Source organism: Sycon ciliatum, chromosome 1, assembly GCF_964019385.1.
Source record: "Sycon ciliatum chromosome 1, ocSycCili1.1, whole genome shotgun sequence".
Taxonomy (NCBI): domain Eukaryota; kingdom Metazoa; phylum Porifera; class Calcarea; order Leucosolenida; family Sycettidae; genus Sycon; species Sycon ciliatum.
Window position 1 is genome coordinate 8442645 of NC_088643.1, and position 24938 is coordinate 8467582.

At 47.6% G+C, this 24938-nt stretch overlaps 1 protein-coding gene across 1 annotated transcript in view; it reads left to right on the forward strand.

Annotated features, from left to right (window-relative positions):
* The window catches only part of LOC135811941 (nonsense-mediated mRNA decay factor SMG8-like), a 38753-nt gene extending 14311 nt beyond the window's left edge, over positions 1-24442 (forward strand). The window contains exons 15-29 of the mRNA XM_065325213.1: positions 1527-1616; positions 1938-2003; positions 2295-2351; positions 2643-2741; positions 3431-3624; positions 4779-5505; positions 5878-6034; positions 6482-6559; positions 7013-7105; positions 11631-11691; positions 13675-13732; positions 15783-15841; positions 16300-16393; positions 21487-21575; positions 22624-24442. Coding sequence (XP_065181285.1) covers positions 1527-1616; positions 1938-2003; positions 2295-2351; positions 2643-2741; positions 3431-3624; positions 4779-5505; positions 5878-6034; positions 6482-6559; positions 7013-7105; positions 11631-11691; positions 13675-13732; positions 15783-15841; positions 16300-16393; positions 21487-21575; positions 22624-22747 — 2046 coding nt within the window. The 3' untranslated portion in view covers positions 22748-24442. The remainder of the gene's footprint in view (positions 1-1526; positions 1617-1937; positions 2004-2294; positions 2352-2642; positions 2742-3430; positions 3625-4778; positions 5506-5877; positions 6035-6481; positions 6560-7012; positions 7106-11630; positions 11692-13674; positions 13733-15782; positions 15842-16299; positions 16394-21486; positions 21576-22623) is intronic.
* Positions 24443-24938: the final 496 nt, after the last annotated feature.

Here is a 24938-nt window from a genome sequence, read left to right on the forward strand (position 1 = left end):
TGTGTGTGTGTGTGTGTGTGTGTGTGTGTGTGTGTGTGTGTGTGTGTGTGTGTGTGTGTGTGTGTGTGTGTGTGTGTGTGTGTGTGTGTGTGTGTGTGTGTGTGTGTGTGTGTGTGTGTGTGTGTGTGTGTGTGTGTGTGTGTGTGTGTGTGTGTGTGTGTGTGTGTGTGTGTGTGTGTGTGTGTGTGTGTGTGTGTGTGTGTGTGTGTGTGTGTGTGTGTGTGTGTGTGTGTGTGTGTGTGTGTGTGTGTGTGTGTGTGTGTGTGTGTGTGTGTGTGTGTGTGTGTGTGTGTGTGTGTGTGTGTGTGTGTGTGTGTGTGTGTGTGTGTGTGTGTACTGGTTTGAGTTGGCAAGCGATCGTGGAGAGTGGCGTGGAGTGGTGACAGCAGCAGGTGAGGACAAGGAACCTGCCCCGAAGAGCATCGAGTGCCCAACCTGCAACCGTCTGTTCCGTCGTAGTTCTGACATGGCCCGGCACAAGTGTTCAGCAATCCGTCAGCTCCCGGTATCGGAGCAGCCTGGATCAGTACAGTGTCCAACATGCAACCGATGGCTAGGTAGCAGAGGAGGCTTTGCGGTGCATAAGTGTCGGCTAGGCGATGTCGACCAGCCGCTGGCCCCTGCCCCTGCTCCTCTTGTTGTTCCGGGTGTAACTTGCACCAACTGTCAGCGTTCATTTAAATCGGCTGCGGGTCTCAAGCGTCACCGTTGTGGAACCTGTCCAAAGCGCCCTACTGTGGCTGAACGCCAACAATTCAAATTTCACTGCCAAGTTTGCCACAACCGACGGTTCCGGAGGCGGCAAGATCTGGAACGCCACTTGGAGCATTGCCTTCCTCCCCCCTAACCTCTCTGACAGTACCTCCCATCTGGGAGCGGCGTGGCCAATCCTGGCAGCTGTCAATAGTAGTAGTAGTAGTAGTAGTAGTAGTAGTAGTAGTAGTAGTAGTAGTAGTAGTAGTAGTAGTAGTAGTAGTAGTAGTAGTAGTAGTAGTAGTAGTAGTAGTAGTAGTAGTAGTAGTAGTAGTAGTAGTAGTAGTAGTGTGTGTGTGTGCGGGTGTGTGTGTGTGTGTGTGTGTGTGTGTGTGTGTGTGTGTGTGTGTGTGTGTGTGTGTGTGTGTGTGTGTGTGTGTGTATGTGTGTGTGTGTGCAGAATAAATATGAAAAAAGACCAAACGTAGGGATTCACTGGCCAGAAAAAGCCACTTCATAGCTGTGTGGTGTAGACCAGGCTTAATAGTGGCGGTCAATTCTTCAGCCTTGCAAGCTGTTGAATGGTGAAATCCCAGCACAAACTGCTATGGCTTCTGCTGTAGCATCGCTGTCATCGCCTCCGGCGATGGGCGTCCAATGGTCCAATGGTGTGTGTGTCAAGAGTTTTCGGGGGCCGTTGTTCGTGGAAAATTGCCCTTGACCTGATAATGACTGTATTTGTGTATTGCAGACACATTGGCTTCTTTGCTCTTGACTTGATACTGACAAACTTGCCTGTCTGGCGTCTGCTTGTTTTTTGGTTTTCTCTCCAGCTGGACAATGCACTGCGAGTCTTTTCTGTCCAGTCCCGTGGCCCATCAATGCATGTGTATATTGATGAGATCAGGCAGCGATGCGAAGAGGTAACAACAGTTCAGGCACTGTTGTCGAATATCATCATTGTTTGACAATATGATTACAATTCACGTTCTTTTCAGTTTACCCTTGTTCAGCCAACACAGAGTACGGGTCAGTGGAGTATTGGTGCCTGCCACACAGTCATAGGGGTCATGGCATTCGCTCTCGTTCAATGTGTGTGTGTGTGTGTGTGTGTGTGCGTGTGTGTGTGTGTGCACGCGCGCGTGTATGTGTGCGAGCGTGCACGTGTGTGTGTGTGTGGGTAAGTGCGATGGTAGTTGTGTAGTTACCCGATGTGCTTGTGTCTCTATGCTGCTATCGTACAGTACTGGGAGGATGGCCACAAGGCGTGCGAGCAAATCAGCATGACTGGACGCACATGCCACCTACCGGTATGTACAACACCACTCAGTGTACTACTCACCATACATAAATCTACAATATTCCCGACAATAATTAAAATAATTGTATGTGCATCGGGGGGGGGGGGGGGGGTTCTGTTTACTGGAATAAGTAGACTCGCATTCCGCTTCTCCTTTTTCATGCGTTTTGTTCGACGCAATGCCGTATTGTACGATGCGTGATGTTACAAGGCCGGCGGCGGACGAACATGCTGTGTTTTCAGTGTTTCAGACATTCTTACTGTGTTCTGTTTTGTTGTCTATGGTGCGTGGCGTTCCTAGTATCATCTTCTGCCGAAAACCAGTGACAATGGTGGCTCGGAAGAATCTGACGGAACGGTGAGTGGTCGTGCTTTTCTTACCGTATATACCTGGTTGTAGTGCATGGCTTCGAAGTGCTACTTTGGCTCCACATCTCTGGTATCCATTACACTCGGAATATATGAAAGTCATGTACCGAATGTCTATTTTTGTGTTGCCAATGGTACTAACCATTTGAATGTGTGTGAAACTTTGTGGGACAGTGGTTTCATGGCTGGTCATGAGGAATCTGACTATGAAATGTGTTGTTTTTGTATACTTTTGTGCGTGTTGCAATATTGCGCAATCATGCGTTTGTCGTATTTGCAGGACACGCCACGTGTGCAGCATTCTAACAATCACGTGGCTCTGCATTCGTGTAACTGTGGCCGACTCCAGACCGACCGTCCGGACCCCTTCACACTGAAGGTAGGGAAACCCCCCATTCGGGTCTACTGTCATGTACCGTATTTTCCGGAGCATAAGCCGCACTTTGAACACTCGTAGCTCACCCCAAAAAAAGCCTGTATGGCTTATACTACCATCGTCAATTGAACCGCGAAATACAGAGTGGATGTCTGGAATTTGGTACAAGAAATCTGGATGGGGTTTATACTCCGGTGCGGCTTATGCTCCGGAAAATGCGGTAGATGTTCTGGTGATCCGCCAAACTCTGCTGTATGTCTCTCCTGGGGCCACTGGTTGTGCGGCAAAGATTCTGCAGGGGAAGCGAGTGAATGATATGAGGAGTCACTGCACATTGTGACTGGACATGTCAGTTGCCGGTGACTTGCCTATCTATCTGTAGAGTGGTGCTCACACCTTTATCAATTCATGTGGCTAGATTTGTGTAGAAAGTGATCATGGCATGTGGACAGTGGAACCAACATGGCCGACACCATGTGACCCACAGATGCCAGGGTTGAGTGGAGTAGGAACCAACATGGCTGTAGTGTATGGAGTCATGTGATAGATGTGAAACCGCTGTATATTGACCTGGCCTTAGCTTTCCTATGTGATCAAAGAATAACCTTTCCCCCGTCTAAAGCTTTCTTGCTTTAAAAACAATGTCCTGTATTGCTTGTATATTTCCGTTTACCGGATGGTCTCCTGAACAGGATGCAAACTTCACATTCTACGAGACCTTGGAGCTGGGTTGCTGCGGACAGCTGGCCCGTGCTGTGTTTGCCAGCGCTCCGCCGGTGTACGCGAATCCCGTCGGTTCGTTCGACTATCCGACGTTGTTCACTGACGTTGCCAGCACCCAGGCAAGCCAGAGTGCGTCTCTTCACGCTGCCGGCCAGAGCTACAGGTACTAGTGTATGTCTGTACCGGTGACGCTTTGTTCTCTCTGGAACTGACTCTCTAGATTCTCTTTACGAACGAAAATCCGGTGGAACAAACAGTGATTAAATGTCTCTACTCACGAGTTTATGCTGAAAAGCAATCATGAGGAGAGCAGATTCTATTTAAGTGTTTTTTGGTGTTTGTTTCTTTCCTTGAGATTACTTCTTTGGGATGATAATAAGTCAAATATGAAGAGATTGAAAGTCATTTACTTCGAAGTTCAGTCAAACCTCTTTAGGACGAACACCAAGGGATCAATGGTATTTGTTCGCAATAACAGGAGTTCTTCTTATCCATATCTTATAGTTATACCCAGTGAATACACAGTATTCAATCGAGTTATGAAACCCAGTTCTTCTAAAGCGAAAGTTTGTCTTATCAGTGTTCTTTATAACGAGGTTTCACTGTAGTACGATAAAATTGCTAGCTGTCTACTGCCGGGCACTCTTTTCTCTTTGTAATCAGATAATCTAATGACCCAGTAGTAATAAAATAGAATGTGTTCGTTGGGTGGTTGTGATGTGTTCTCCGAGCCTTTCTGAAGCCAACCGGGGAGGGGGGGGGGGGGGGGTCCGTGGGTTGTGTAATGATGCTGACAGCAACTGAGCAAAGTGCACTCTCAGCTGTATTATTTATACCCAAGGTCAACTGACTGAGAAAGAACGGGCCAGTTCCTCAAAAAGGAATGCAAAGAGAAAGGTATGGCACACGCAGGGTCCCAACGTCCCCCACCCCCAACGTCATAATTTTTCGACATCACTAATAAAAGAATTTTTCATCCAGCGCATGCGCCAAGAGTGAATGGCAACTGAATAGAGCGGTTGTCAGTTGACAACCCCCCTTTATTTACACCCAGAGTACTGTAGAGGCAAGACAATTTCGTCGGTCAATAATTTCGTCCAACTCCAAAGAAAGGGAGTTCGTCCGGTTGAAAATTTCGTCCATGGATCATAAGAGTGTATAGAAAAGCTGGACAAATCGACATTAGTCCGGCACTTAATTTAGTCAAAATTTCCTTGGACGAAAAAGACGAAATTAAATTCCAGACGAATATTTCTGCTTCTACGGTACTGTGAAATTTCCCTGTACGGGTGTTGTGTTGTTGTCTGTACTATCCAGGCACCTGTCCCTGCCCACACTGCAGCAGCGCGCCGATGAAAGTGTGAGCGCTGCCGCCGCCGCGCTTTACACTGGCCGCACCAGTCCCACCAGTGCGGCACTCGACACAGCTGCAGAGCCGGAGCAGGAGCCGGGAACCTCGGGCACAGCTGCAGAGCCGGAGCAGGAGCCGGAGCAGGAGCCGGGCACATCGCGCGCAGCTGCCGTGTCAGTGCGAAGGGAGTCCCTAATCAAGCGACGCAGCGAGCTGATGCTGAAGCACGAAGCGCTTGATCTTGCCAGCGGTAGTACAGGCAGCAGTGGCGAGGAGCCTGCCGACACGACTGCTGATCCGTCGTCAGCAGCAGCAGCAGCAACAGCACAGCCCTCGCCCAGTACTAAAGACAGCTGTGACACTGCCAGCCCTGCGGCAGAAGATCAAGACCCGTCGTCAGTCACCAGTCCTAAGAGCACCGACAACGCTGGCCCTGCGGCAGAAGATCAAGACCCGTCGTCAGTCACCAGTCCTAAGAGCACCAACAACGCTGGCCCTGCTGCCGCTGACAGTGGTGAAGGTGAGGAGGCTGCCGGAATGGAGATTGCTGACGATGCAGCCGCAGCGGAGTGGTCGCTGTACAGTGATGCGTTAGCTGCGAACATGGCTGGTTCAGACACGGGCCTGCAGAATGACGGCGTGCAGGACTACGAAGATCAGGAGGAGTACGAGGATAACGAAACGCTCCGTCCGGTCAGTGCCATTCCACGTTCTCTCCCCCCCCCCCTCCTCTCTCTCTCTCTCTCTCTCTCTCTCTCTCTCCCTTCTCCTCTCCTCTCCTCTCTCTCTCTATCTATCTCTATATGTATCTAACTATCTTGATCTCTATCTTTCCTCTCTTTCACTCCTCTCTTTCTCTATCTCTCAATCTATCTATCTAGCTCTCCTCTCTCCTCTCTTTCTCTCCCATCTCTGATCTTAATTCGATGTGTACTGTGTCCTATGACATCTCAAATTCAAAGATCGGATAGTTTTCTCAGTTCACTATGTTCTCTCACTTCCTATGCTGTAACTTTGTTTGTCAGCATTCTTGTTCTGATTCATTCCTTTTTTTTGCATCTGCAGAATATGACAGCTTTATCGGCTGATGTCAGTGTGGAGACGGGAGATGTCGATGGCAATGTGATGGTCCACAGTGCCTCTCCATTGGACTTGGTGCCGACCTTCCCATCTTGGTCCGTTGTTAGCTTGGGCATTGCTTCCCAGTACAACTCCGCTACAGGTCGGTTCCGACTGGCGTGCACCTCTGTGTTCATTCTATACACTCGTTTGTGTGTGCGGTATAGGCAGACGATTGTCCAGTTCCGTTGATTGCTGTATGCGACTATGGTGTAGAGTTCATGCGATTACATCATCAGATTATACGATTAAATCATCAGATTTTACGATTACATCATCAGATTATACGATTACATCATCAGTTTGAGATCTGCTAGTTCATCATCATGACATCATTTGCATAACCTCCATTATGAATTGTGTCTCTTGAAAGTAGTTTCATTTTCATGGGATTCTTAGACACTTGCACTGGCGAAAGGGAACCTCTTCGTAAGTACCTTTTGAATGTGGATCGATGCATTCTTTTCTCTGGCAGCTGCTTACTCGTGAGCAATAATGGTAGAGAACAATTCAAGCAGAATGGTACTCTCCTTATTCTGTTGTGCTGCAGGTCTGCCACAGCCAGGTTTCCTACAAGGCAGCAACTTCCTTCTGGCATGGGACATCCCGCTCAACGCTACGCATGCAGGTGCGTCTTCTTCTGCGAATGCGGAGATGAAGAAATTTATGTACAGTCAACTTTGCGTATAACGACACTCGGCCGGGCATCAGAAAAGTGTCCTTATTCGCAAAGTGTCGTTATACCCGAAGTCTCATTATATGTATACAGGTAGTATGGACTTTGCTCTGGGCATGGAAAGTCTGTCGTTATTCACGAATTGTCGTTATATCCGCAGTCATTATTAGCGAAGTTGACTGTATGGGAAACTGTTACCTGATGATTGCATATGCATGAAACTCAGAGTAGCTACAACCTAGCCTTGCCCTTGTTCTCAGAGTAGCTACAACCTAGACTTGCCCTTGTTGCTCCGTGTATGAGAAACTGATGTTCTTGTTCCACCTTTCCTGTACTTTGTACGTCTTTGTGTTTCGTCGCTACAATGTTGTAACCCAGATTTGCTTGTATTGTTTCGCTGCACAGGCCCGTTGTGCTTGTCCGGAGCAAATGCGTGGACAGCACTCGCCCAGTGCATGCAGAAAGGTCGCCCTATCCGCCCTACGAAGTCCCTCAAAGGTTTGTTGTGTGTTGTGTGTGTGTGTGTGTGTGTGTGTGTGTGTGTGTGTGTGTGTGTGTGTGTGTGTGTGCGTACGTGCCCGTTTGTGTGTTGGGGGGGGGGGGAGGGGAGTGAGGCAATGAGTGTGTATGTGTGTGCATGTGTGTGTGTGGCGTGTGTGTGTGTGTGTGTGTGTGTGAGTTGTACTTGAAGAGGTCGGTTGCACTTTTCTGGGCTCTGACCGAAATGGAAGGATAGCTGCGTTTGCAGCCATGGCTGTGTGGTGTAGACCAGGCCATGGTTGCTGCAGCATGTCCCAGTGGATTTGCGCTCTGCTGGGAGTAGGTACACAAGCACAAGCGAGACGAGGCAGTGTTTCTTGTTTGAAAAATTTTCAAATTTTCGAATAGTTGTGGACGAGGATGAGGACGATGAGGAAGTCGAGGCCCGATGAAACATCGTATCGGCCGCAAGTTGGTTGGCGACCGTCGTCTGTGTCTGCGGCCGCGACTTTCGCCGTCCGAATGATTTATCCCGACACAAGAACTACTGCCTCGCCTAATAGCTATCATCGCCTTCGGCGATGGGCTTTCCAAAGGTCCAAAGGTGTGTGTGTGTGTGTGTGTGTCATATGGTGCAGTGATATGTGCAGTCGCTTTCCAATCGAGAGGGGTTCAATTCCCGACGATTATGGTCGCACACGTCTTCCTTCTCTTTCTCATTCTCCTAGCTCTTCTTTCATTCTCCTGGGTGGCTACCAACAGCCAGTGCATGTCGGAGTATGTGGTGTGGCGTGTTAGAAAAGGAATGAAAAAATGGAAAAAAGAAGAAAAAAAAGAAAAGAAAATAGGGATTCACTGGCCAGATAAAGCCACTCCAATTCAGCTGTGTGGTGGATACCAGGCTAAAATTAGTGGCAGTCAATTCAGCAGCCTTGCAAGCTGTTGAATGGTGTAATCCCAGCACAAGTTGCTATGTCTAACATAGCTGTTCGCTATCATCGCTTCCGCGTTGGGCAGGTCTGAGGTCTGAGGTGTGTGTGTCTGTGTGTGTGTGTGTGTGTGTGTGTGTGTGCACGCATACGTGTCTGTGTGTGTGTGTGTGTATGTTGTGGACGGATTGAGTGTGGTTGCGTTTTGTTTCTTGCCATACACGGCTGGCTCACGTGCACCACTTTACAATACGAAGGTTTAGCAAGACAAAATCCGCGTCCGTGTTCGCACTCCAAGGAAAGTCGAACTCAGTGACGGAATTCTCGTTATGAGAAGGATTAGCAAACATGCATGACGTTGACACGTCGTACATGTACATGATTGTGTACAGACAGTACAGCGTAGTAAATGTATGACTGTCCTGACACGAATCCGCGATTCGTGTTTCGACTACTTTTCTGAACGAAAAATGCGAAAGCTCGCAATCCAGTTCGCTAACCGAAAATGTTCGCGAACTTGAACGCGAAATTCGTGATGCTAAACCTCCGTAATATGGCGCCCTTTAATGCCGTTTACCTTTCAAATTTATGAACCTACACTGATTTGGTTAAGTCTGTCCTAATCACGGGAATTGTGTCACGAACGCGGATATTTTTCGAATTAGCATCACTCGCGGATTTTTAAAGGCTCAAAAAGTTACAGTGAGTTTGAAAAATAGATCGAGGAAACTATAACTCACAATAGTTATCGTTATTGCAAGCTTAGCTTTCCTGGACGCTTGTCACTGGCTTACGATTTACGCTTCACAGCCCGAGGACGTAGGTTGCGGGTTTCCATCTTGCAGGAGAGAAGATGCTGGTCAGCGATGGCCTTCAGACACTGAAGAGGATTAGGGATGTTCTTGAACAATTTCTCCAGGTTGTTGAGAGCTGAATGGATGCTTTTAGCACCATGTTCTCGCAGCAGACCAATGACAACGTGGATTGTCCGCATCAGGGTTATGGTGTGCTCCTCAAGGAGGTGCAGCTTGGGTGTTACTTCGAAGTATATTCCCATAGCCCCTCGCGACGATCTCCGCTCTGCACATAAACATGAAGTCCTTCACCGCGGCGTCAAGTTTGGACAAATCGTCATCTCCTACGGTGGAGTAACAGCTTGTGCTGAATATGCTACTGCACTCAGCATACTTCTGCAGTAGCTTCGTGTACCTCTCAGCGATAGCAGTTGCGTCTGGAAGCAGGTTTGGACACCTCTCTGAGATGACGCCATGTTCACCAACGATCTTGATCCACACTTCTGACTGTGGTATGCCATTGCTCCAAGTGAGGCAGTTTGCTCGATCCAACTTATCCAGGAAATAGGTGACAATGTTCACCAGGTCAGGAAAGTAAACTGCTGCCGCCATGCTGATCTCGCCATGCCTTTTCATCATGGGTAGTTCTTTGGCCAGGTACTTGGGAATTTGTGTTGCCACAAATTGTCTCATTTTCCTCTCGGACTCAAGCTCGACACCAAGCAACTTGAGCCATCTCCGCAGCAGCCGGAACTTGCTGTATGGCAACGCAAGATCCGCTTTGATAGCCAGTGCTGTCCCCGGAGCTGAAGCCTTTGCCTGCAAACCAATATCCTGAAGGATTGTCTGCTGCTCAGCTGTTGATAAACCTCTTCAAGCATGCAACCTCCTGTGCTCTAGCGCCAATTGAACTGCCACGTACTTCATGATTGATTGTGGTCAGTTCAGCTGAACGTCGGCGAATGGTGGACGCTGATGCCTCATTCGATGGCGTGGTGGACGCGGTAGTCTTCTGGAAAACAAGTGACCTACCTCTGCTCCCTGGCTTTGTCTCAAGCCTGCTGCCATCACTCTTGCTCTGTATGAGATGGTTCGTGAATCGGTCTGCGACATTGCCCTGCAACTTTGACAGGGAGGCTGTGAGGATATCCTCAACTGTTGCCGAGGGATTGACTGTCCGGATTGGTGTTCCTGAAACTGATAGGTTAAATGTGCAGCTTTCAACATGCAGTTTGAGCTTTTTCAGTGGAGCAGTTTGAGCAACCGACAAGATCTGGCTTGTGGAAATCACAGTGGATTGTCCAGTTGCTGACAATGTCTCGCAGAACTCAATTAGGCTGCTGCAGACTGGACGCCAGCAAGTGCCGCTCACAATCGGGGCAAGTGCGGCTGGTTTGCAGCCATTTGCATATGCACTTGCTGCAAAAGAGACTCTCGCAGCAAGTGCAAAAGAGACTCTCGCAGCAAGTGCAAAAGAGACTCTCGCAGCAAATGCAAAAGAGACTCGCAGCAAGGCGCATGCACAGCACCATCTACTACTAGCTTGCACAATGTGCACACAACAACGGCATTGTTGTCCACGAACCTAGTCCTGTCCAGTTTCTGCTGTGCGCTGTATGTCGGTGTTGCGTATGTGAAAACATTTGCTTCATCTACATCCAATCCACTAGGACTGTGTCCTGTCTGGGGTCCAGGAGATGTTGCTGTTGTGGATGAATGCTGTGGGACTGTTGCACCTTCCATTTATTTTTTCTACAGCAGAAGGCTTTGAAGCAAGTTGCTTCTGCTTTTTTGGTGGACGTCCACCCTTGTTTGGTGCAGTGTAGTAACATGTCACAGTTTGTGCGGTGATGTGGCTTCCACACTTTGATCACTCCACAACCACCCCCTACAAATGAGCCAAGGCTACCTGCACTACAGCGATCCAGCACACGTTTGCATACATGACAAATGCATGTAGGGTGGATCGCGGGGTCGTCCTGAGTATGTCGACCTCGAATACGTACACAGCTTGAAGGCTTCTGGGATAGTCCTTCACGTTGTATTTCGTGGACACGGCCATGCTGGCAAGCTTTTTGCCACTATTTCTATAGCAGGTAGACAGCAATATACTATTTTCATCCATTTGACACAGTAGAATCGATGGCCAGGGATGCACCGCCATGGATCGCGCTGACGGGCTATTTTGCAGGAGATGCCAAGGCTGGGCGTGGACGTCCAAGGACATCCATTGCGACGCGCATCACTAGCGACTTTCAGAGGAGGAACATCGACTTGAAGCGCAGCAGTCAGCTGGGGAATGTGAGGGCCATCGCTCTGGACAAGCCTACATGGAGAAATCAGGCCATGTAAATGAAATCATCCAGGCACCAGGAAAACTGGCGAAAAAGACGAGAACTCGTACAAGAGAAGAGGGTAGCTCTGCAAAGGGCTGATAGAAATGACGAAGAGCAAGTCGTCAAGGCAAAGGAAACGTACCTCTGAAAGAATCGTTCCTGGAAGAAGACGACCAAGACGGGTATCAGATGAAAGAGGAAATCATAATGGAGGGGGAAAGTGGAGGTTTCCTCAAGAGAAAAACCGTAATTTCATGCAAATCGACGAAAGATCGGTGATGAGATTTTTGAATTTTCCCATTTTTGGACGCCTTATTTTTGGCTTTGTACACGAACATCGTGACAGTCGTGCATAAAAAGTGAAATGTGTGATTACGTTATCCTACCGGAGGGGCCAGTTCAAGTTGTGAACAGGTGCATCCATTTGTACTTCGAGTGATTTTTCCAACTCTCTTTTGCTGTTGTTCTCTTTGTCCTGTTGAAGACACCGGTGTCAGTACAAGATTGTTTGTGGGAATGGAGTACGAGTGCTTCTATGGCAATAGGTGAGTTGTGTACAGTGTTGTCTGGTGTAGTTCTGCTCCATCTGCGCATCATCACTCATCTCATCAATGATTTAACCCTTTAAGAGCCACAGGAAATTTTCAAAATTCTGCATTTTTTCGTGTTCCTCGGATCATAGCTTCAGTTCTACTCACTCAATCCTCACAATCTAGGGCTTCCTGGAACGGTCTCCGCGAGAGGAAGAGAATGAGGCCGATCATGATAGCCAGCACACCGTCTATCCAGCGCTAGATCGCAGCGACAGTACGAAAAAGGCCCCAAATGCGTCCAATTGCGTCCCGCTCCAGATATTTCATTTTACTCGATCGTGGAGTTCCAATTTTTTGCCGTGTACTCTTGACAATACCAACAGTGAAACCCGTGCAAATTCGAGTAAACCAACGTGACGAAAACTCTCAAAATTCTCAATACTAAAGTTGCACTGCGCGCTTTTGAAATTACCGCGATCGCGGCTCAACTTACGAGTGATTTATCTCAGGAACCGTTGCTCGCAGCGCTTCGCGGTTTGTTTCTCCCGACAGGTGAGAGTTTTCTCTTCGCCCTGGATATTTCGATCGATGGATTTGAGCGAGATTGGACTGAGTTACGATCTTTTGAAGTTTTGCATTTGAATGCGTCGTTTACGACGCATTCAAGTATGGGGCGGCTCTTAAAGGGTTAAAATGCAATATCCTGACCAGAGTTTGCTCTTTCCTTTCTCCACCCCTTCAGCGTAATCGATCAGTAGTTAGTTGCGTAGTTCTAAGCAAAGGTTGTGGGGGGGGGGGGGGGGAGAGCAGGGCAGCACCCCCCCCCCCCCCCCCCCCTACTCGGATTGCTACCCTACTTATTTTTCAATTGTTTTAGTTCACATAGCGAAAATCCTTGGAGGAATAATCATGCAGAACACACACCTGTAAGAAGACCTTAGGGTCTGTTGGGAATGCCCAAGTAAATTAACCCTTTATGTACTGAAAAATTGTACACAGACTGAATTTGATCTCGACTTTCGAGCTTCGTAACTCTGGAACCACGCATCGGAGCGCTTCAGTGATTGTTTTAATGGACAGCTGGGAGTTTTCTCTTTGACTTACACATTTTAGTTTTCGGATATAACCCAGAAATGACTGAGTTACGATCGATTGAAAATTTGAAAAGTTTCGATCCCAGGGGATCGAAAGTTGTACAGTCCGTACACAAAGGGTTAATAATAAAATACAATACAATACACCTGGCGCTGACATTTGCAAGCTCAGTTACTGTAAGGTTTGCTGTCTACTCTTACTTATACAGTCTCTTTTTGTTGATCATGGATTCTTTGCGAAAACCTTTTGAGGTTAAGGTCGAAATCTGGCCACGTGATCACGATTTGTTTGCGGGGAGAGCAGACTGCTCCTGTCATGTCTCCGAAGTCACCCTTGTCTCAATCTATCAGAACAGAATAGAATGAGTTCTAGGTTTCATACAGTAGTCAAACAGTGGACAGAAGGGCTCTGTGGTTGTAACTCACACCTACACCCCATAGGCATATCACCAAGAGTACATAACCCCCCAGAGTGTGCAACGCCTGATCCAGCTCTGCATAGGGTCTTGGTCGAGCGGAATCGGATCTTTGCATCATAATACCGTACACATCTGAGGGGAGCCCGGGGAGTCGCGGGTACTCTTGGATCAAAAACAATGGTACCCTGCCTCGAGACCGGCCTTGCGCTGGTGTGGAGTGTACGCATGACATCAGAAGATCCGATTCCGCTCGACTAAGACCCTATGCAGAGCTGGATCGGCGTTGCACACTCTGGGGGGTTATGTACTCTTGATATCACCTATCCACATGCAAGCCCTGTATAGCCATCAATGTTTGACTGTTGCATACAATATGCAACTTTCTCTCCTTCTCTGCTGCCAGTGTGTGTTTATAATTATTGGTTCTCTGGATTTGTGTACACATAACGTTACGAGTGTCTGTGCTCTTTGCTCTGCACTAGATTCCTGGCCGCTGGTCCCAATAAGGCATCAAAGATACATCCCACTGGGCATTTGAAGGTGAGCATGGACGGTGTCCTTTATCTGTCTCTAGCTTCTCCTTTGAAAATTACCGTATTTCCTCGATTATAAGTCACACTCGATTAAAAGACGCACCCCCGTTTTCAGGTTTGAGCCATAATGTTTTGATATGTTCACTTCAGTAGTAAGTCGTGCTCGATTGTAAGTAACACCCCTTTTTCACCCTTAAGTTTTTAGTGTAAAAAGGTACAGCTTATATTCGGGGAAATACGGTAGCTTATTGTAGACAGTAGTGTTAGTCTGGTGTTCTGCAGTGTGCGTGCAGTGCTGCTCAATTATACGTTAATTCAACTCAATTGTGCTATAAGAAGGTGGCTGCTCTGAACGTTGAAGCTTGTGCGACCTGCCGCCTGACAGTGACACTTGTCTCAGTTCGTGTTATTTATGCTAGGTTATCTTTATCTTACCTCACCACTATTGGTACATGCATTGCTGCCCTTTTCTGTTGGGGATCATAAATGATGCCACAGCTTTGAAAAATAAATAAATTCGATGGGGTTCGCGACCGGGCAGGTCAAGAACAAGGAGTCGTACAACTCCCTGGTCAAGAACCACCTTTCCGCTTCCGTGGGACGCCACCACCCCATGATCAGGCTTTGAAGCTATAGTATAACCTAAGTTATGTCTGCTTAGGTGGGTTATCAGTTAGCACCAACATGGGACATTGTAAACACTGACTTGTGCGGCACTGGAGCAGGGGTGCTAACTTGTTCAAAACAGGCTGAGATGCCGCACTGAACATGACTGTGAATCTGTGTATCAGTTGATCTCCGTCACTCTGTACAACATATCTGCCAACCTTTGCAAACCTGAGATCGGGATAATGACATCTCTAGGTATGAAAATGTATACAAATATAACTTAGCTGTGAGGGATGCGACAAATACACGTTCGGGTGCCTATTACCACCGTTGATATCGGGATGGTCCCGGCCAAATCGGGGTAGTTGCCAGGTATGGTACTTCCTCCGGAAACAAAAAATTCGTGACTTTTTGACATGACTTTTCAAGGAGTTACTGTGCTCAACAAAAGTGTTCTTTTGGAAGAGAAACACTTCAACACATTCAATCGACATATCTAAATTATCTACAGGATCGATTGGTGGGAGTAGAGTCTCAGTCTGGGTCGCCATCGCTCGACTCATCACCGCTGAAACCGTTCCAAGTGGCAGGTCGATCGACGCGATGTCGTATGTCACAGAGAAGCTTCTCAGCGTCCCTGATCGTCTTCGCTGTTACCTGAATGCCTTCTTCACATCTCGGCGGAGACCACGGTAGCGCTGCAGTGCTGGTACTCATTACCACCTCCGCTCTCGCTCGAGGATGCCCCAGAACAACAAACACAGGCAACGCCAAACATTTCAAATTTCCTCCGAGGAATATCATAGTCGTACCAGCACTTCCCGACTGCCCCGATCAGATCTCGCCTTCTCCTTTTGCGACGAAGAACACATCGTCGAGGCTGCTGAAAAAGGCGAGATCATCCACGTTGAGGTCTAGGCTCTGCAGTGGCTGAACGACTTCTATTTTGAACTTGTTCATCTTGCTCTGCTGCGCGAAGTGACGATTGTCACATCTCTGCGTTTTGGAGTTTTGACATCTTGCCGACCTGTTCGCATGCAGATAGGCGTTTCGGGGATGGTGAAGATTTCAAAACGCTAGCTGCTATTGCTATTCATTTTCCACTCTTCTTGCTCCTCGATGTCATTGTCCTGCTCTTTCAAGTTCTGAACTAAAAAATAGCTACGACGAGCAGTGAGCGCAGTGCTTTTCTTCCCATTGCGCCTGATGGACAAAAAATGAAAAACATGTTCGCTTTGCTTTGTTTGCAGCGTCGACACCCTTGCTCTGCGACGACTGTCGGCTCTCCAAAATACTTGTATGAATCATGCTTTCCTACGATTCCGAAATGTCATGTCAGTGTTTCAGGCTGACAGAACCAGAGCAGCGAAAAGTAGTGAAAAAAGGTCACGAAGTTTTTGTTTCCGGACGAAGTACAATAATTGTGTGTGCTGCTCACCCTTGTGCAGGATTCCGCTAGCCGGGTATTGGCAACGCCTATGCCTCTTTACATGGGCTGCCCTTGCAGGTAATGTGTGGGTGTGTGGGTGTGTTTGTGGGTGCATGGGGGGGGGGGGGCTGTGTGTGCGTGGGTGTGTGAGTCAAGAACGATATCCTGGGATAGCGGGTTTCATTTCCATGGTCCTCTTGTGTCTCTTCTTCTCAGCCACGTGACATGTCGTAGTCGATAGGAAGCATGTGCATTGTTACCACGGTCTGATTGGTTGTTCTCGTATGGCACATTTGTCTTCCTATTATTTTGTGAATGCCTGCACAGTTTAGCTTAGTGATGAACATGTCTAATGCTAAGGAAAACTGATGCCATCCGTATTGAGTTGGAGTTCAAAATACGCAATTTCAAAATGGGCTCCAGGTCTTCACTTGTTTCTACTTTCTCTCCCAGTTCCAGAGCTTTGGTATCAAAATAGCATGTAATCATTGCTATTGGTATGTCCTTTGCTGCTCTTGGTTGATACATGACCGTAGATCTGCTGGAAAGGCACACATGGCACAACTGATGCGGTTCTTCATCACCACACCGGCCGATGACATCCAGGTCATTCTGCATCCTCATGTACAGGTAAGCTGGTGAGCTGTGTGCACTGGAAAATTATACAAAATGTCGGCGCTGCAAAATTTCGGCATTCCACGATATTCGAGATTTCGGCACGAGCTGTATACTAACTAGTACATCACCAAAGTCAATGTGAAAGATTTGATCTGAGTTATAACTTCTGCGTTTTGGGTCGGTGCCGAATATCGGCGAAATTAAATAGCTGCCGAAATGTGCTGCGCTGAGGAGTTCAAAAAGAACGAAACAGCATGCTGTCCGCAGATTGAGTATACTGTAAAACATGTAATTTTCAGTGTAAATTTAATTTCGGTGATTTCGGTAGAGAAACCACCTAAAAGGCACTAGAGCATGCACCGTATGTGAAGTGAACGCTGGCCACCTAATTCTAAATTACACCTGAAACCTGGCAGGTCCCTGGCACTGAAATTTTTTAAATGCACCTAAAACTACATGTTTTACAGTAGAGAGGTTCTGCATAACGAAAATTCGTACAAACTTTCGTGAACAGCGTGACGAAAATTTGTGCGAAGTTTCGCACGAACTTTGTGTTCTGCACTTTTTCGTAGTACGCGATATTCGCACGTAGATCTACGCATATGCATACGCAATCTCATGCACGTAACTCGTTGTACAGCCGTGCCCGCCACGTGGCGACACCCACGTGGAACCAAACAGCGTATTTTGAAAAGTGTATACTACAATTGCAGTAACTACCGTATTTTACCGGTTGTAAGTCGACCCCGGTTATAAGTCGACCCCCCTATCTGGAGGTCTCAATTCTGCGTTTTAAAGTTTTCACCCAAAGAAGCACTACTAACCACCTCCTGCTAATAACACATCAACAAATCATGTAAACATTCCTCATTGGAGGATATAACGTCCCAATCCTTGAAAAAGGCCAATAAACTGGCAAAAATGTGTAAACATGGTGCACTCGTGCATGCAGTGCAGGTCATTTTTTGTAAGATTCTGATAGTTCCCGGTTATAAGTCGAATCCCGGTTGTAAGTCGACCCCCACCCTTTCTCCTTCTATTTTAAGCCATAAAAGGTCGACTTACAACCGGAAAAATACGGTATATTCATTGCAGCACCCGATAGACTCTATTCACTTCTACTTGCTTCATCAGTGCAGGACACGAGATTTGTTGTGAGCTTGGTTGTGTTAGAAGTTGGTTTGGTGAGAACGATGAACGTAACGGAAATAAGTGGCGAAGAGAAAAGTGCAGTGCTCTGCTGCTTATTCCTGCTAGCCCATGACGAGGGGGACTTGGATGATGAGGAGTTGCTGATGCTGATCGGCGGTGTGGAGCTGTGTGCTGCCCGTGGCCTCCTTGTAGGCCCCCAGGAAATTGGAATTCGGCTGGATTTCAACTTGCTGGATGATGATGTTTGTCTTCGTCAGTTCAGATTTACGCATCGACAATTGGAAGAGCTTTTCATAGCGTTACAAGTTCCACATAGATTTCGAGCACCATGCAGGACCACGTGGAACGGAATGGAGGGTCTGCTGATTTTGCTGCGTCGGCTTGCCTACCCAGATCGTCTAGGTATGCTGTGTGAGGAGTTCGGTAGAAGCAAACCCGTTCTATCGCTTATCATCAACAGTATGCTGATGTGGATATGGGAGAGGTGGGGAGGTTTGCTGGAGAACCCATTTGCGCAGCCGTTTTTCACACCAGAGCGCATTGAAGCCTATGCGCAGGCGCTTTCTGCCAAGGTTGGTGTGAACCTGAACGTATGGGGTTACATAGATGGCACAGTCAGGCCAATATGTCGCCCAGGTATGCATCAGCGATTGATGTACAACGGCCACAAGCGCGTGCATGCCGTAAAGTATCAGGCTGTTGCAACACCTGACGGCCTGATCACCCATCTGTATGGGCCCATTGAAGGGCGGCGACATGACTCTGGTATCCTCCGTGAGAGTCAACTGCTGGATGCCATGGCCCAAGACATCAATCACCCGCAGAATGAGCCCCCGTTTGCAATTTACGGAGATCCTGCGTACCCGCTAAGCCCCTACCTCCAGAAGGCATACCGCGGCGCAAATCTCCCTCATGACCAGCACCAATTCAACATGCACATGAATGCAGGCCGCATTGCTGTTGAGTGGGCCTTCGGTGAAGTCTGCACGCTATGGCCATATGTAGACATGAGGAAACAGCAAAAGCTACTGTTGCAGCCAGTGGGCTTGTATTACAAAGTGGCTGCTCTCCTTACCAATCTCCGCACCATCATGCGCTTTGGCAACAAGACCAGCAGCTATTTCAGCATTTCACCGCCATCGATCCAGGAGTACTTGCAACCGTAAGCACTTCCTGGGCTCCATAGTGGATATGTTAGTGGAATTTATCTCCACGACATACCACTGTAAAAGCAATCGGAATTTTTCAATGGACAACAGCTTCTCTTCACCAGGTCTACACAGATTTCTTTGTGATCACAGCACTCAACATTAAATAGATATGTTAGACGTGATGTGCAGATAGATAAAGATAAAGCCAACAAACCAACTCATTTGAATTTGTGACAGTCCCACATCATATAAAATATATGCGTATCATTTCATTTTGTCCATCATCATCTTCATCATGGACATCATGGCTGCATCTTTGCGCTGGTCTGCAGCATCTTTTTTTCTCATTTGCTTCGGCCTTTGCTGCGAGCTCTAGCTTTTTGCACTTCCTGCTTTGCCCTCAACTCCTCACGTTTGAAGTCAAGCTCGTCCTTCTTCAAATCCAAGTTCTTGCCCTGGATATCACGGTCACGGTCGTTTTTTTCCTTGAGGTAGTCGACGACTGGAGCCATGATGGCACTTGCTCCAGTCGGCCGACGCTTGGCTGCAGGCTCGTCTGCTGCTGCACTCTTTGTTGGTGCTGCTACTGTTGCTGCAGCTGCTGCTGCTGCGATGGTTGTTTCTGTGATGGTGGTGGTTGTTGCTGCTGTGTGGCCAGTGCAGGCTGCAGCAGTATCACTGCTACTAGTTGATGTGGACGCCGATGTTCCCTTGCCGCCCAAAGTGCGGCAGGCGCTGTCGCGAAGTTGGAGGGCTACGGCTCTTGACGTTACGGCAGCAGCGGCTTCACGCTCCTGAGGCATACTGCGCTCAGCATAGACCTGACTGAGCTCCGTCAACAGTTGGGTTTTTTCCGTGTTATCTTCGGCGGAACCAGATCTGAAATGCGAAAGAAGATGGATAAAATAGAACGAATTAAAAGTAATGGTTGCGTCACAGAATAATACAATTGGACATCACAGATAGAAGATGCCTGCACATTCTGCTTATCTTCATCACCAAGTACTGGGTAAAGATGAACACAATTCCATATACAGTAAACGACATGCTCATCATGGTTGACACGTGGAAAATATATATAACGGGTTCTACTTATCATTGCGGTACTTACTGTCGTCTACGCCAGGCATCGCCTTTGGCATGGTGTTCTAGCATTTTCATCAGCCTATCTCGAACGCTCTTTTTCGTTAGCGACCCGAAGCGTGCAGCATCCTGTTTGGCTAGTTCATCCGCTACGTTATCCATAGCTGGAGAACCACGGACGAATGGATTGGGGTGTGCCATTACCTGGCGGAGCAAAATTAAATCCATCGTTAGGTCGAATACAATTCGACATGGCGAATCTGGAAGCGAGGATTGAACAGTGGAGCTGGCAGAGGACTCCATGTTTGAGAGAGAAAAGAGAAAGCGTTGTAAGGACCAAGAAGCGAAAACACAAGCTGAACGAAGCTGACCTCTTCCAATCAGGGAGTCGGCAAATAAAGGATGATCCACCTGATATGGGAGCTAACTGAGTGGGTAATTGTGTACAGAAACCCCATCATAGAAGAACCAAATAAAGGACGTCAAATCCGCCTGATAAGTGATATGGCAGCTAAGTGAGTGGCAAAATGCCCATTTCTGGGTAATTGTGTACGGAACCCCCCTGTATACATGGTATAGAAGAACCAAAAAAAGGACGTCAAATCTGCCTGACATCGAAGCTACATGTACATGTACGAGTTGTTGAGGGGCAAAATGCCCAAAAAAAACCATATATAGAAGAACCTTTCGCGTCATGCGGTACTATATGACATGTGTTGCGTATACTCATACCGTTTTTGACGGCTCCCAGCTTCCAATCTCACGAAACTTCTTGCGAAAGTTCATTTCGCGTGCCAGGCAACTTTCGCGTCCAAAGTTGCGAAAGTTCGTGCGAAGTTTCGTAGTTCATGACGTATAACGAAAGTTCGTACGAATTTTCGTTGTGCAGAACCTCTCTAGTATCTATAGTATAGTGGTCAGTGGGCGTGTTGTGTTTGTCTTCCGGCGTGTCATTAGGGGCCATCCGTAATTATTGATCTTTTTCACGAAGAGAAACAGTTTCGTTTATGGGTGGGTGGGTTGAGGAGATTTTTGTTTTGAAAATTATTGATGGCTGAAACATCAATCCATTCTAGCTGTCAAGTCGATGTATTTTTCGTTGAAGGGGGTGGGTGGGTGGGGGAGGGTCATAACTAAACTTTTTCGTTCCGTGAAAATTATCGATAATGTTGGATGGCCTCTTATGTCGTATCCAGGGTTCAATGCCACACTACATGTTGTATAGGCCCGCTCAGAACAATATTAATAATTTAGAGTGGCCAGTGCTGTCTGATGATCTCTCAGTGCGTGAAACTTGGATGTTGCCGCAGAGACGGCCTCTCAGCTCCTCCTGTATATCCGTGTATACCACTTTGTACTCTGCTGCGTTGAGCACTCTTTCAAGCTGTCCCGACCGGCCCTGATTAGAGGGAACCGAATAATAGAACACACATAATGTTTGTATGATAAACGAGGTCTGACTGAATTCGAAATTCCAATCAGCAGTACCAGCTGGATCGACATTTCACGAATGTTTTATTGAGTAACGAACAGAAAGATGATGAACCATGGATGCGTTGAGTACTATGTATGTTCTGTGTTTGTAGCACCCCTGATTTTGATTGATCACAGTGAACACACTGTAGACATTAACTTGTATGACACCGTGTGCACGGTGTGTACGGATGTGTACGGGTGTGTATGCATGCATCTACGTGTGTGTGTGTGTGTAATGTACAGCCTGCGCCATCGCCGTGCCCCGTATTCAACTCTGGCATGCCGGCAGGTGTTGCACTTCCGAGGAACAGCTTCTGCGTCCTCCGCTTCCCGTATCCTGCCCTCACCTGCATGTCCATAGTTATTGAACTGTCTCTGCATGCCGTGGATTATGGATAAGAGGTTATGCGATAACGTCAAATCCGCCATACATAGGAGCCAGTTGGGGTGGCGAAATGCCCAAAGCGGGTACAGAAACCCCTTATATAGAAGAATTTGGGGTGGCAAACGTACTATATGACGTGTATCGCATAACCTCTATACTGGTAAAGCCTCTTGCGCTGGCAAATGTGCATATCATCAAGAGTACATGAACACCAGAGTGTGCAGCTTGGATGAGTTGCTGTCACGGCGGAATTTCGTGATCACATCATTTTGTGGCGTGTACAAGCAGGATTCAAGCAGGCCTCTTTCTGCACAACTGAAGCTCAGTTGTACGCACTACGCCACTTCTCGCCTCAGATCTGCAACAAATATGGTGTAATCACGGAATTCCGCCGTGACAGACACCCATAGTAGAAAATTCCCTAAGCTGCACATTCTGGGTTTCATGTACTCTTGATATCATTAAAAAAATCTCACGTCTGGGTTCTGTAGTTTACTAGGTATATTGGTACGAGTAAGGGTGTACTGCTAGCGTTCAGCTTGCGCTGTGTCCATATTGCATTCGTGTAGATCCCAGTCGGCCGCTTGAACTTGTTATTTTCTTAATATTTTCAGTATTTGTTGATCCGTAAGTTGCTGGTGTCGCCTCCAGCAATGGTGTCACTGTGCTATTCCGCATCACCAGGAAACATCATCTTAGGTTCACACGCCATTGTAACTTAGTTGCAGACAGCCTTTCACAAGCAGTTACAGATCACGTTCTACCACTGTCTGTCACATAAGGGTTAGGAGACATAAAGTAACACTGGACTTGACTTTCTTTCGATACCAAAACAAAATAAGGTTAGCAAAAGGAATCGATTTCCAAATATCTGGTATAGAACGATTGCGTAGTGTATACCATTCACTGTCAGGAACATTGTGCAAAGTCATGCGTGACTGGTATACACACTGCAGAGTATCACTGACTGCGGTGCCTTGACTCGATTCGTTTAGCTTCATCTACGCCGATGACACTGGCGCTATTCTGCCGCCGTCCGATCACAGCCGCAGCGTACGCGCCTGCTACCTGCTGGAGGGTCTGATCGAGCTGCGCTCCCTTCCCGACCACTGGCAGTGAGTCGCCAGACACAGCTGCGTTCCTGATGGGACCACGACGACACTAAACGACCAAGACTACCTGCCCGCTTCTACTTACAGTTGAACTGGTGAGGGGACGTACGTGGGCATACTCCGAGGAAGGGCAGACGAGTAGAAGACCACACTGGAAGACTCCCCTTGAGATCCTACCGAGCAGACTGCAGACCGCGCCACAGCACTACCTACACAGTTGGACAGTCATGATACCGCGCAGGATCCTCGATGGCCAATGAGCTAAGACAATGCACATTGCCCACGTTGCCCGCGGCGAAGGCAAACAATCCAGGCCGCGACGCAGAAGACATCATGTGCGTGGCTGTTTCTCCTTTCGAGTTCTGTGTAGCCAACGCTGATTGTGGAGAGAGAGAGAAAAAGAAAGAGGTCCCCAGTGCAGCATCTTGGCTGCTGGAGAAAGTTCCGCTTCTTGTACTCTCCGGCGAGTCACTGCATTCATTCGCTTTGCGGCCCTTCGTATTTGCAGACTGCATGCAGGCCGCCATGTGGCCTCTATATCTCACCCGTGGAATGAGACCCGCAGTTACCTTATGTAGGGCATTAGCACCCAAGATGTACGCTCAGTTGGATGCTTCACATTACGGGAATGTGTGTGCACGCATACCAGTATTATAGACGATCTATCGTCAACCCTTTCGGGGTTTCCGAAGCCAAGTTAGCAGATCATGATTCCATCATTGTTTGGTGGCATTTTGGCCATCGTTGCCATACCACCTTCCTTCCAGTGTGCTCAGGTATTTTAAGCTTTTTTTAGACTGAACTTGAACCTCCACAGTACAACGGCAAAGCAGGCAGCTCTAAATTAATTTTTGATTTTTTTTATCTGCACCGGTACTTGTAGATGAACTTCACTTTCGAAATTCACTTTGGTGACCTGCTCAATCCACCCTGCAACCTGTTAAAAATAGAACAGCTTTTCCTGTACACTGCACGCTGCTTGGCCCACGTGTAGCCACGCATCGTCATACAAGTAGCCGTCTCTTGCGAGAGTATCTAGCCCGGCCCGTGGGTTATGTTGCTGAAGTGCTTGCTTGCCTTTTTCAACTACTGTACCCTTATTCCCGCAGGCAGTTTTTTTTACCACAGAGCACACGTTCAGCGCTCAGCATCAGGTGCTGTTTCTTCCACGCATCATTTGTTTGCTTTTATTTTGCTGAGACACGTTGTAATCTTTGTCTAGACGTCCTCCTCCCCCACGCGTGCATGCACACGCACACGCACGCACACACGCACGCATGCACCCATTGTGACGATTGTAATACTTCGCAGTAGCAGTGCCAGTGCTCTTTCCATGAATGCTCATGATAATTATGTTCTGACAAACATGGTGTTCTACATGATGGTACATGCACTCCTCTGAAAACACTCCACTTTATTGTCACACAAAGCTTGTCATAGATGATGCGAGGTGTATTGCATACTACATTGTAGTTTTATCCCCGTTTTTCATGGAAGCACTCCAACGCTGCAATTCACACATAACTCATCGTCATCACCCGTACCATATTTGGTCTCTATGTCTCTATGGTCTCTATGTTACAAACGTCTCCATCGTCATTTGGTTTTTTTGGCATGGTTGTCCTCATAGTGAAACATTAACCCCCTTGTATCATTTCCGGTAAGCCATGTTGCACTTCGAAGTTGAGCGGGTATACTCTGAGTTAGCGTATTTAATGACTATGACGCACACCTCCTATGACTTGACAGTCAGATAGAATGCCATGCAGGCTGGCGAACACATACAGATATCATTGGCGCCAGGTTTGGCAATTTCATATTCCACGAAATCCACACGTGAGACTTCCTAAAGTGAGATCAATATTGGTTTGCTCTGGCCAAACCCATTGCGCAATGACGTGATTTGTACCATAAACACCCTTCACAACCACCTGGGCATGGCCGTCTGGGGTGTTGACCAGTGCATCCCTGATCCCAGCGTAGTCACAAGCATTTCTCATACATTCCATATTTGGCAATGCACCACAGCACATGACATTGTACTTCTTTTTCATGTACAGATCATTACTGTGTGCAGTGTCATTCGGCACCTGATCTGTACAACACGGCATTGCCCTTGCAAAGTTAGCTGTATTCGCGGCCGCATAACTACACATGGGGAACACATCAAGTAACGACTTTCGCATCGCCATGCCACA